Genomic DNA, 14,062 nt, shown 5'->3' with positions numbered 1-14,062 from the left:
CAGCCTGTGGCCTGAACAGATAACACCCTTTGTAGGGTGAAGAAATGGTTGGAGGGCCAGTCCCAGAGAGTCTGAGAGAGTGGTGGTGAATGGAGTTAAATCTAGCTGGCAACCAGCCATGAGTGGTGTTCTCCAGGGGTTGGTATTGGGGCCCATTCTGTTTAATATCTTTACTGATGATCTGGATGAGGCCATTGAGTGCACCCTCAGTAAGTTTGCAGATGACACCAAGCTGGCAAGAATTACTGATCAGCCTGATGGTAAGAAGGCTCTAAAGGGGGATATGGGCAGGCTAGATCACTGGGCTGAGGTCAATGGGATGAAGTTCAACAAGATCAAGTGTGAGGTCCTACACTTTGACCACAACAACCCCAGGCAATGCTACAGGCTTGGGGTAAGACTTTGGAAGAAATTGACTTGGAGGTGCTGGTCAACACTTAGCTATACAAGAACCAGCAGTGTGCCCAGGTAGCCAAGAGGGCCAGTGGCAAAGATGGCTGCTTGTATTAGAAACAGTATTGAAAGCAGGAGCAGGGAGGTGATTGTCGATCTGTACTCAGTGCTGGTGAGGCCCCACCTTGAGTACTGTGTTCAGTTTTGGACCCCTCTACAAGAAAGACATCAAGGGCCTGGAGCACGTCCAGAGGATGGAAATGAAGCTGTGAAAGGTCTGGAGCACAGGCCTTGTGAGGACTGGCTAGGGACCTGAGGTTTTTCAGTCTGAAGAAGAGGAGGCTCAGGGGAGACCTCATGGCTTTCTACAACTGCCTGAAAGGAGCTTGTGGTGAGGAGGGGTTCAGCCTCTTCTCCTAGGTAAGCAATAGGATGAGAGGGAATGGCCTTGAGTTGTGCTGGGGAGATTCAGATTGTAAATTAGGAGGAGTTTCTTCTCTGAAAAAGTGGTTAGGCATTGGATCAGATTGCCCAAGGAAATGGTGAAGTCACCAACCCTGGAGATGTTTAAGGAAAGGGTAGATGTTTTACTTATGGATGTGGTTTTGCGAGCAACTAATTGGTGATATGTGGGCAGTTCAAGTTGTTGATCTTAGAGGTCATTTCCAACATTAATATTTTATGATTCTATAAATTGTATTCATTTTATTTTATCCAAATATTATTATTTATAATTGCATTTATAATCTTTTGCAATTAAATACTGCTTATGAAACAACACTATCTTCAGATAGAAGAACTAACATACCATCAACTCCACACTTTTCAAAATGTGCTGACTTTTCAAAATCAACTGTGATTTTCAGGGAAAGAAAAGATCCCGTGAAATCCTTCTGACAGAAGCTACAATATGAAGGATCTGCTTACCTGAAACTTTATAGAGCTGTGATAGAATTTCTTCATTTCCACTTTGTCTGACTACAAATGATGAAAAGAGAACAAAGCATAGTCAAGAACTGCACATCAAAAATTATCTTTGCTTCTCTACAGTAATATTATTCTTCTTATAATAAGGTCTTTAAAATTTATATTAATATTAGTCTAGAAGTATGAATGGAGATATATCTGTAGGAAGAAGTAGTCTTTTGATTAGAACAGTTTTTCCCTAGGCTTAGGTTTGGGGTTTCTCTGTTTTTTATTCAAATCTGAGTTTTTGTCTAATGAAGTATGCTCTTCCCTCTCAAAGTCTCTGTACCAGTTATTGCTTGACCCAATACTCTTCAATTTTGGGGCCAAAAGATCCTTTTGGCTTCAGTAGTTTCTAGAGAAATGCAAAGAATGATTATGATAGTGCTGTACAAGATTATTGACATTGAAAGTCAACATTAACATACTAGCTCTGTAAGCATTATAATAATCAACATTGCATTCATTAGTAATTATAAAGCATTTAGTTTTAAATTACTGTCCTTCGGAACTGATCTTGATACCTTAATAAGAAAGGCTAATGACAATTGTAAGAAAGAGAAATGTATCTATTATTATACTTACTGAATTGATACCAGTGTCTCTTTAAAAATAGACTTAAAATCTCAAAGATATTTCCATTCTGACTCTTTACTGTCATCATTTTAGGCATTATACTAAATTCAGGAGATCCAGCAGAAGATGATCTCGTCACCCACTAAAATCTTTGAATTGTACAAACAGCTTCAACTGTTTTATCTCAGGGAAATGAAAGGACAGTTTCCTCCATTATAGTTTAAACCTTGCTCATAAAACTTGAGTTTTGTAGGATTTTAGCAAGATTACCAGTCACTGAATGGCTACATATGGAGAAGTATATTGCACTGCACTGCATTCAATATTTATCCTCACTATATTGCCGTAGTTCTATCTGAGGTTCCTCTGTAAATGTATTAGTAATTTCTTATAAAGATGAAGTGTAAAATTTTACATAAAAAAGGTTAACTAAATCTAATTCCAAATCGACTTTGAATATGTATAATTTTGAATTTATTGTTTGTTGGGCATTATAGTGTCACACTGAGATTACCTAAACTCATTTGTTTTGTGCATTTGGTTTTCTTCTATCAGATATTAAAGAATCAAAGGTAGGAAAGATTTTAAAGAAAAGTTAATGCTCCATATGCCCTATTGATTTGTTAAGATAATCCTTTACTGTTTTTCAGACTCGTGCTTATGGTCTTATTTTTTATTTTTCTGTATAATAAGATAATATATAAGATATAAGATTTATATTAGATAATATAAAACGGTAGCACAAGCCTGAGTTGTTTAAAAATATAAATACATTCCCCTCCAAAAAAGATTTCAAATAAATATATATTTTTTTAATATTCTGAGATTATGGGAATTTATTCTGCTTTTGTCAAAAAATTATCATCTCACAATCTGAAAGAAAACATTTACATCCTGTCCAACTCTAGCAGAATATACTCTGTCTTCAGCTGTGATTCCTGAACAATGTGAATGAAAAGCTGAAATTTTAACATAAAACATGCCAACACACGTGTATATGAGTATATATTCATATAATCACTCGTTCCAGTAAAGGTGCACCTATTTACTTATGTTAAGAAATCATTTTGTGCTTATTTTGACTGTTGTATCTCTTATTTTCTCATGTTTTACTTTTTTTTAAGAACTTCCATTTGTAAAATTACAATGCTTTTCCAGAGTGCAGGCAATAGGTATACTTCCTTCATCCAAAACTAAATAATAAGAGGTCAGAGAAGAATATAGGTATATTTTGCTAACCTAAAAAGTTGTGTAGATCGGACACATTAGAAAAAATCATAGCAGATTTCTATAATGTACTTCAGTGTGTAGTCACTGCCTGAGGAAACCCCACTTCCAGTACTTACTATTATATCTCCACCTCTTAAAAATTGCACCCTGGGCTGGAAAACCAGTAGGTCACACAGGTAGCAGATATCACAGATGATGTCTATGGCAAACCAGTATATTGTATTACTTGGAGTTTGATATGGAAACACAAAGCGAAGGGGGATAAACCAGCAGTTCCAGTTATAGGCCACTGTCACTATCATGAGCCATGCTACATAACGGCGATCTGAAAGACAGGACATTACATTTGCAGGCATGAAATCAGAATATTTTCTTATTCTTTTAGACCTATTTATGTTAATGCAGTATCTGGGAACCTTTCTGCAGAGATCTACCTGTTATCTCTTTTTTTTAATTAACAAAGGCTGATAAAGTGACACAGATTGAAACTAACAATTACATTAAATATTGCAAAAGGGTAAACAGAAGGGTTTGTGAGTGCATATAAAATTTAATGTACTTGAAAAAGTTCAGAATGTTTGGTTGGTGCATGCTATTACTGTCAAGAATTATTTGGCCCTAATGAATAGAACAGATTCTGTATATTGACTATTGTTTTGTACACCAACTTTGTGGCAGTAGAGAAATTGCTCTGTCTTTCTGTATCTTTACTACTCTCATCAGTTTTCTTTTTTTTCCCTATTTGGAATTCGAGTTCTTGAGGGAAGGATATATGCATGCCTCTGAATTACAAACTAGAATGTGGATCTTATTGTGGCTTGCAGGTACAATGTAAAACTCAGTCACTTCAGCATGCCTTTATCTCATTCTAAGGCAAAGCTTTTTATTTACCTGTATATGAATCTATGCTGTCTGGTAGCTTTAGATAGGTCGTGTACTTTTTCAGTGGAGGTTTCTTGAATTTACAGCACAGCATATCACAGTAGTGATCCTCTTCTGGCTTTGCTTCTGCTTCCTCTTTCTTTTCTTCTTTTTTTTCTTCTTTCTTTTCTTCTTTCTTTTCTTCTTTTGGTGGAGGTGGAGGCTTCTTCTTTGATGGTGCTAGAGACACAGAATGCCACAAAATGTGACAAAAAAATTTTAACAACGGCTTAATTACGATATCCTATTTTTACAAATACGAGAGCCTCATCATATTATGTTTCTAAACACATTTGACAGTGAATAAAGCTACAAATTATTGTAATATTGAGTGCATTAGAAAGCAAATTGGAGAATAAAATAACATTTGATATAATCATGTACAACTACTATCCCTATCAGGGTACTTCATGTTGAGTGCAGTATATATGTTACTGCATTTCCTTGGGCAGTGCCCCAAACCAATGCCATAAAAAGACTCAAGTTATTCATAATTCAGCTTTCATTAATTCACCTGTGCATTTCTTGTTATATAATTGTTGCACATAATGTGTACAATTAGGATGGAGATAAGAAAAGATATCTTTGCCATGGTCAGATTTCTGCCCTTGTCTGATGTGCATGATGCATCAGGTGAAACTAACGGGAAGTCTATGATTTTGTATATTTCTGAAGTGAGAAAGCCTAGTGGCTCGACTTTGAGCTCCATTCTTCCATCTTGTGCTGGATAATTTTGTCCACTCATTTTTCCAATTAATTCTGGTTGCTTTACTTCTGACTAGGTTACACAATCTTAGAAATAAACTTACAAAGTGGATCTGTAGTGACTTGAGAAAGACATAAGTTCTATGAGGGGAGCAAAAGAGGTAAATGAGCCAAGAGTAATTTAAAAAAGTGGAATTCTTTGATTCATTCATACAGTTTATTATACTTCAGGCACTATTTTTTCTAGCTTATTAAAAACTGGATAAGCAATATATATCTCAAAATGGCAGAATACCAAATCACCATATTCAATTCTTCGTGAAAAAGAAATAAAGGAAAACAAACTTTTTTCTAAAGAGGAAGAGCATTATATTTGTTTGATGTTTCATATTTTATCTAAAGTCAATGTTTAATGAATTTCATATGAGTTTGCTCTGTTTGAAATGTATACCTAGAGTCCTTATTGTGCCTGGAAGATTTCTGTTTGGGCTAAAATTTTATTTACTTTCACACAACAGATCTAAACTCAAACTGACCTGTATCTACTTGTGAGAAAGATGTGTTTCCTCAAAAATTTTAGATTCATCATAATGAATAAAGATATTTGGGATCTATTTTAAAATATATAAAACTGCTTGAGAGATACAATTCTAGAGATTGCCCCAAATTTTCCCTCAAATTCTGCAGGGATGGGGTTCAAAAGGAACTTGTTCAATGAGACCTGGCTTACTGCAAATACTTAGAGATAACGACTTCACTGAGCACAGTCTGACCTATTTCAGTGAGTAAATGTGATGTGGTAAGATAAACTTACTGCAAAAATTTATCACAGCATTTTCTTTTCCAAAAAAACCCCACAAAACAACAAAAACAACAACAACAAAAAATTTCATCTTTACATTCAACAGATGCACAACTATTTCTTGTACTCTGGAATCACTTACAAGCTGTAGGACTGCCTTCAGGAGAGGACAACACAGGGTCTTTCAGCTTTTCCTTATAGGCTGTGGCCCTTTCCCGCATTTTTCTGACAATCTCCTGAAGCTGAGCATCAGCATATTCATTTGTTTGGTATCCTTTAGATGTTGCATTCTGTGTGCTGTTTAAAGCAGAAAGAGAAAAGCTTTATGTGGTGGAAAGCTATGGAAGAACTTATGCTAATTCTACAGTACAAACAGAAGTCAAATATTAAAGCTGGATCTTCATTGGACGTAGTATTTATTCATATCATTTAATTAATTGTTAGGTGATCACATAAATTAAGTAATGTTGCTTTCTGTTTATGTCCCTTGATGTTGCTGGCTACTTGCATCAGTCTACAAGATAAAGCAAGCAGAAGAGGCTGGGGAACTTTATGCTCTGTACGGCTTGCTATACAGATGGATTCCCATCATTACTTTCCACTAAATTCTTATTTGTCTACTTAAGATATAGAGCTTATCCTACATATTGTTTAAGATATAAGGCATGTTCCCATCTGAGAAATAAAATGTGTTGAGATGACATTCTAGCATTCAGCATTTCTTCAGGCTTGGAGGCCTTTAATTTTCAATTACCTGCACTCTCGTATTCTGCACTGACACTAATGCTTTTAGAAGCACTATACATATACTATACATACATATACTATACATACTACACATTTGATTAGAAAATCAAGCTGAGTGTGTTTCTTTACTGGCTCCTTTTGGGCTTATTCTCAATTGAAATTTGAGCCTCAATTACTTGTTACTATGCAAGCAGGGGACAGTTTGGAGTGCCAACCAGCTGTGTCATGGATTTGGACTTGTATGTAGAGATTAGGATGTGGACTTTACAGCAGAGTTACTGAGAGGCTGTATAGAGGATATAGTATACCTGGGGGTATAGGTTGACACTTGGCTGAACGTGAGCCAGCAGTGTGCCCAGGTAGCCAAGAGGGCCAGTGGCAAAGGTGTGGCTGCTTGTATCAGAAATAGTGTTGAAAGCAGGAGCAGGGAGGTGATTGTCCCTCTGTACTCAGTGCTGGTGAGGCCCCACCTTGAGTCCTGTGTTCAGTTTTGGACCCCTCTACAAGAAAGACATCAAGGGCCTGGAGCGTGTCCAGAGAAGAGCAGTGAGTCTCAGAGGGGTCTGGAGCACAAGTCTTACAAGGAGCAGCAGAGGGAGCTGGGGTTGTTCAGTCTGGAGAAGAGGAGGCTCAGGGGAGACCTCATAGCTCTCTACAACTACTTGAAGAGAGGTAATGATAAGGTGTGGGTCAGACTCTTCTTCCATGTATCTAGTAGTAGAATTAGAGGGAATGGCCTTGAGTTGTGCTGGGGAAATTCAGGTTGAATGTTAGGAAATATTTCTTATCCGAGTGAGTGGTCAGGAGCTGGAGCAGGCTGCCCAGGGAGGTGGTAGAATCACCTAAACTGGAGGTGTTCAAGAAACAATCAGATGTTGAGCAGAGTGACACGGTTTAATGGGAATTGTTGATGATAGGTGGACAGTTGGACTGGATGATCTTTGAGGTCTGTTTCAACCTTGGTGATTCTATGATTTTGTTCTGTATCCTAGAATCAGCACTTTTTGGCTGGTGTTCCACAGTGATGTCAGAGACAGCTGGAGACATATGTGATTGGTGTAGGGCAGCTGGTGGTCTACTCCCACACTGGTCACAGCTGCTTCATCTGTACTGAAATCCTATCTCTATGCCCAATATGGTGAATATGACAGAGTACTGTCCTTTCTTTTTTTACAGTTTTTCAGCTCTGTACCAAATACCATGGGGATGGGAATGCTCCATAAAGAGAAGCAGCAAATGAACAGTGAAGTTTCCCATTGATGGAGAAGACATTCCCAAAGACAAGTAGAGGGAAAATGGCATCTTGGTGAAGGAAGAAGTGAAAAAGGCAGCAAAGCAATAAACACCACATCTCCTTATCATTTAAACTTACTTTTATGTTCCTAACAGAAGGAGCTGTAACTAAAAAAGGAAAATGTCAGAGCTTTTTGAGAATCATGGTTTTCTGGAGACACAACATATATCACGTTGCCCAAGGAACCATAATTTAAGGGTGTGAAAATGCTTCAGCAATAAAACCATTGGGTAAAATGAAGATAAGTCACTAAAAGTGGAAAAAGCACAAGTCTGAAGTATGCGCTTATCATTCCTCTAATTTAAGACTTCTGTAGATTCTACTTCTTAAAACACCCCAGACAGGAGATTAATCAAACTGTTCTAACACACTTTTTCATCGCATCACCATTTGTTTTGTATCACATATTCCCTTTACTCTGGCCATCTACAGCTTAATGAAATGATTTCTTATTTTGAGCTAACATGTCACAATTGGTTTTAAAGTTTCTATGCAAATAATTTAAAATAATTTCTACTCTTTTCTGTTTCTGTATTTGCCCAAAGCATTATTTATTTTATAAAAAATACACTTATTAGAAGTGTTGTGACAAAGGCTCCTGCTATCTTCTTTTGAGGGAGAAGCCAAAAAGAAGTGCGGGATTTCCTGTTATTTCACAACATCTCCAAAACAAGCTGAAGTCTTTTTGATCATAAATATGGAGCTTTATCACTGCAGTATAGCCCAGAGGAATCATGTTGTTATGTGGGACTGATAAGATGATCTGTGAATCTATTTAGAGTTATTTGCCACACAGTTGATAAGAAGTAGATTTTCCTTGATTTGCATGATCCCTTCCTCTGTTACTTTCTAGTAATGAGATGTTTAACTTTTCTGTGGTTAATGCAAATGGAAAGGGCTACAAGTTAAACACTGCTAGTGTGAAGGTGTGTTTTGTGCATGTACTTCTTGTGGATGTACACTTGAAAATACCTTGTCTGATGAAGCCCTTTCTAACTTCACTTTGTCTCTCACATTTAGTGGCACTTGCCATGAGTAGGTAATGCCTGTGCTGTATGGCTGCCTGACACTGCACGTTGTGCTCTGGATAGAAATTGGGGCCTAGAACAGCACTTCCACTCTGACCTCAGATCAATTCTCCAGCAGAGTTAAGGTGCTTCTCTCTTTTTCTTAGGAGATTTTCCTTTCACTGTGTGTGTGCTCTTTCGTTTCTAAGCCTTTCACTAACTCTATTAATACATGTTTTATAAATTCATGTGTATAAGCACATAGGTGCCAGTTGGACAATCACGAACAGCCATCAGGAACAAAAGCACATTTTCTGGGTGTGAGAGCCTGCTAAAGTTGTTTTCTGCTTTGAAGAGACCATATTCAATGAGAATAATTAGATCATCACACTACATCACAGTATTTTCTGATTCTGTTTCGCTGTGGCTCAGATATTTTTTACCTCTGAGAAGAGCTATTTTGACATGATGGTTGGACTATATGATCTTAGTGATCTTTTTCAACCTTAGTGATTCTCTGACTTATGTTTTAACCTGCTCTGTGAAGGAAATAATGTCTCATATGAATACATAACCATATTCATTCTCATTTCATAGATATAATTACAAATTGTATTTATTTTGTACTAGGCTCTTTCTAGCTTCATTCTGTGTATGAAAGTTTTCCAAGGGTGAATAGACTTGTGTTATCGACTGGTTCCTGCTTTCCCTCTGCCTGTGTTACATAGTCGAATATTTTGTGGTACACAGGAGCAGGTTTGCACATTCAGAGGTAAATCTCCTTCCTTACTGGCACACTACCTAGCTGGGCAGATTCTTTGCTTTTCTGTGCTGAGTTGTGCTGAATGCAAGGGTTTTTTCTCTAAGTGGATGCATTATTCTTTAATCAAATTTACCTATGACATTTATAAAATATTTTGTATTAGGCCTAAACCTATACTTAGAAGACTGTGTATCCCTTTGCAGTGTGGAAGTACCTTGCAGAAGTAGTAATGGGCCAAGAAATGGAAAGTTAGGACCACATCTCATGTAATGGGTGTGTGGCTTTGTAATCACCTCAAGTATTTTATATAGCGATAGCAGTGTATCTAACGATAGAATTATAATAATTATATATTTTTTGACATGGAAATATATATAATGGTAGAATGATAGCAATAATGTATTTTAAAAGTATATTATGTCTTTTAGGTTTTAACATGATGTAACTCTCCCCGAGTCAAAAGAAAATATTTAGGCATGTATAGCACAGAAGAAGAAAAAGGCCTTTAGAGAACAGGTTATGGAAATACAGCACAGAGTGTGCTAATGTATGTAACATCTTTTAAGTACCACAGCTTTGAATCTTTCTGTGTTAAGAGTTCAAACAATACAGGAACCAAAATACTATGGGCGATTTTAGAATAAAGCAAGTTTAACCCTTTCTAATTTGCAATCTTGAGTTTAATTCCTTTCTGCTCTTTGGCCATGAATACTAAATATTGAGTTCAACTTCCTCTTTTATCTACCATGTCACCTCCTGGTGTATGGAATACTATGAAAATGTATTTCAAAAATACATGCTGTCTGAAAAAAAATAATAATCATATTTCCTTTTGATGAATTCAGTTATAATACTTCTCTTTACATCACTTAAGAAACTTTCTATTGCCTATCTGGGAATATAGTTCTTGTAAGAACAACAACTGTAAGAGATCTGAGCACTGATATAACTAAAACCCATGTCTTGAATAAATAATTTGTTGTCTTGAATAAATTATGTAGAATCTCTATTTCAAATGACCAGTTTTCAGAATACTGTGAAAACGCATAGCTATACACCTGTCCAGTAAACATTATGGTATAGCTGAGAAAAATTTCAGTGTGACATGGGCATCACGAAAGGTATTGATTCAAAATCATCCTCAACTTGCACTCTTAATTCCACTGTGGGTAGAAATGCAGGGACCAGAACCCTACCTACATCTACTCCCACTTCCAAGGCTAAGGTCACAACCTCAGATAACTTAGGAAACCTCATTTTTTCCTTCGTGGCTTTGTCTTAAGCTGTACAGATTAAGGTTTCTTCATAGTCAACATAAAGCTTCTCTGAAGAGAGGTTCATAACAACTAAGATATGCTTCTGCTCTTAACTGTTTATGAAAGGTGTCTATCCTCCTTTACCTGCACAAGTATCCTATGAACATTTAGGAATGATCTTTATTCAATAATTTAGTACAAAATATAGTGCTCTAATGATGATTAACAGGAAATTGAATTGGGAAGATTATGAAGTAGGATTAATTTCTATGTGGAGCAAATAAAATTTTTGGTCTGAATAATAGAAATGTGAGCAAATCTAATGCTACATAATGAAGACATTTATTTAAGAACAAATTATATTGCAGGAATTTATTTTGTAAATTGTAGCATTCTCAATTGTAGATGGCAAAAGATAAATATCCAATAGTTTTATTCAACAGCAGGGTGCCTATGAACAGTACTGTATTTTGGTTATGAAAACTGATGAAAATGTAGCCCTAGAATACATCTAACATTTTGTCTGTGAAGGAAACATGAATATAGGTATATAAGCAAATGGTGAAAGTTATTCTGACCATCAATACTCTAAAGATGAATTAATATAGGAAATGATAAAGCCTCAGAATGATTGAGGACCCTGACAACCTGTATTATAAAAGGACAACAAGAGTTTGAAAGGTAGTAGAATCTTTACTTAAAGATTCTGTAGATAAAACAGTGAGGAAAAAGAGATATTAGAGCTGAACAGTATTGTAACAAGAATAAACGTGGAGTGAAACAGCGTTAGTATGAAAATTTCTAAGCCTTTAAAGACTGTGGCAGCCTTTCAATCTAGACAGCCTTTTAACATTTTAGGATGTAAGGAAATGATCTCAAGTTGCACCAGGGGAGGTTTCGATTGGATATCAAGAAGAATTTCTTCATGAAAGTGTAATTAGGAAATATAACAAGCTGCCCAGGGAAGTGATAGAGTTTTGACTGGGGTTATTTAAGAGATGTGTGAATATGGTGCTTAGTGACATGGTTTAATGATAGGCTTGGTATTATTAGGTGATGTCTGGATTGTATTTTATAGATCTTTTGCAACTTAAATGAGTCTATGATTCTATGAGTGAGTAGTAGTTGAAATAATTGTGATACACTGCAAGATTTTATCAGCTAACATCATTAAAGGTCTCTTAGACAATAATTCCTGTGAATGTAGTAGAATGAATACCCAGGAAATCTTAAGAAAATTTGAAATGCATAAGGACAGGGAAAGTGAGAAAGTTACTGAGCTTGCATAGGTGTCACTAGGTCAGTTACTACAAAAAATCTAAACAGCCAAAATGTTAACAATGTGAAAAAAGCTTCTAATTTACATACGGTATTTTAAAGAGTTGAATAAACTGTTGACAGTTTCATTTCCAGGGAATTCAAGAAGTCATTGATTTAATTTTGATTTTCTTCATCAGTCTTAAAATCTTAATCTTCCTGTTTCTCATTATTTCTTTATTTTAAGAGAAAAAGTGGCTGAGTGACACTTAACTTTAATAATCCAAGAGCTCATGCCTTTCCCTGTTTGCAGCATGTTCTGAAATACTGGCATTGTGTTAAATTTTCTTTGCACTGGGAAAGGATAATTTTTTATTTTCATTCTATTATAGGGCTGTACATGCTACACAAAACAGTTTGAATTCAAATTGATGTTACTTTTCTCCTATTATCTATTTTATTATATATTTGATTAATTTACAGATAATGATGCAGTATTTGGGTGAGTGCTGTTGATCATATATACATTTAAGTATAGGCCATAAGCATTAATAAATGTCATGTGAACATGGTGTAAATTAAACTACCCATTGGAATTGATGACTTTCCTTAGTTCAGAGCCTTAGTAAAGAAATTATGCCTGTTTCAGCCCTAAGCAAGTGTTCTGAAACAAAATATAATTCATTTTGCATATCTCATATTTTATTCTTATAGCAAAATAGATACAGAAGGAACAACATTCAAGGGAGCCGCCGTCTTTCTGAGTTATGTACTGACACTGGGCTCCAAACAAACTTCCTCATGCAGTGCCAATGAAAATCTAATCACCTAGGCTGCATGACATTCCTCCTTCAAAGGTTTGCCATAGCAGCTTCTTTGACAATCCTCTTAGTTATTCAATTGCAACAGGCTGTGAATCCTCTAATCTTCTTTACAGTACTCTAAGGAGAAGGCTGCCTCAGTGCCGAACACATGGAATTCTGACTGAGGTACTAGATTAAAATGTGAATAAGATTTTATTTTAATTAGCAATTTTACAGTACGAACTGTGGAAAACAAAGTAGGATACATGTTGAAAGTACCAATTAACTATTAAAGATCACCTTTCTTTAATGTCAGTGGTGATATAAAGTTGTTTAATTGCACTGAATACTTACCATGCTTTAAAAAATAAAGGCATAATCATTTCTGATACTAATCATTCTAGAACACAGGCATAACCATATGGGAATAAATGAGGCTATTGTGCCATTAGGGCTTTCTTATTTTTAAGTGATTAAATCTCTGTTTGAAGCATATGTCTCTTACCAGAACTGTTTAGATATGATTTAGCATATACACAGCACAAATGCTTCTTCAAATTTTCTGTTCTTTAATTTTTAATAACAAGAGGGGAATAAAAAGCAGTGAATTAAAAAAAAAAAATTACAATAAAATTTCCCAATCAAAAAGTTTTATTTTCAGTTGACACTTTGATTTCCCATCTTAATTCATTTGAATCCTAAAAAAGAAACACACGTGAAGGACTGGAGAGAACTTTGACACGTGCTAAAATCCCATCTCCCACCACTCAAAAAAGTATGAAATATGTCTGTACCATTCTTCACAGATGCTTGTATAACCTTTTTTAAAATATGTCTAGTGATGGTTTTTCCATGATCTTCCTAATGTCTCTATTTCAGAGCTTCACTAATCTCCTTGTAAGAAGTTGTCTCAACAAAAAATTTTCTAACCACTGTGAAAATGGGATAACAAGTATAGATTCACCTTTATATTTTACTTGGATATTTTTTAACATCGATATTTTCTTTTCCTATTATTATTATTATTATTTTTGCAAGGGAAAAAATTAGGGAAAATGCCATTAACTGTGTGGTGAATAAGAGTTATAAAATATTTTCTAGCTCTCTTCAACTCGTCTAATTAATTGCTCCAACTGCAAGTTTCACACAGTTTACAAATTATGGGCCCCAGGAAATTCTTTTATAGAGACTATAAATACTATTTATCATATTCACTGAAGGAAGTGAATATTCAGTGCATACTGGCATGAGTACCTGAATAAGAACTTTTTAGCTAAAATATATGTCAGGAAGTGTTAATTCAAGCAGCAAGGGGAAAAATAAAAGAAGTGAATGCGTAGGT

The 14,062-nt window shown here is 35.6% G+C and overlaps 1 protein-coding gene across 1 annotated transcript in view; it reads right to left on the bottom strand.

Annotated features, from left to right (window-relative positions):
- The window catches only part of CNGB3 (cyclic nucleotide gated channel subunit beta 3), a 60,647-nt gene that overhangs the window by 26,309 nt on the left and 20,276 nt on the right, over nucleotides 1–14,062 (bottom strand). The window contains exons 4-7 of the mRNA XM_065751878.1: nucleotides 5,736–5,890; nucleotides 4,057–4,266; nucleotides 3,282–3,490; nucleotides 1,321–1,371 (exon numbers count right to left, since the gene is read on the bottom strand). Coding sequence (XP_065607950.1) covers nucleotides 1,321–1,371; nucleotides 3,282–3,490; nucleotides 4,057–4,266; nucleotides 5,736–5,890 — 625 coding nt within the window. The remainder of the gene's footprint in view (nucleotides 1–1,320; nucleotides 1,372–3,281; nucleotides 3,491–4,056; nucleotides 4,267–5,735; nucleotides 5,891–14,062) is intronic.

Source organism: Cyrtonyx montezumae, unplaced genomic scaffold (genome assembly GCF_038088225.1).
Source record: "Cyrtonyx montezumae isolate F1298 unplaced genomic scaffold, pur_monq_1.0 scaffold_8, whole genome shotgun sequence".
In the NCBI taxonomy this organism is placed as follows: domain Eukaryota; kingdom Metazoa; phylum Chordata; class Aves; order Galliformes; family Odontophoridae; genus Cyrtonyx; species Cyrtonyx montezumae.
This window is presented reverse-complemented; position numbering and strand designations above follow the sequence as displayed.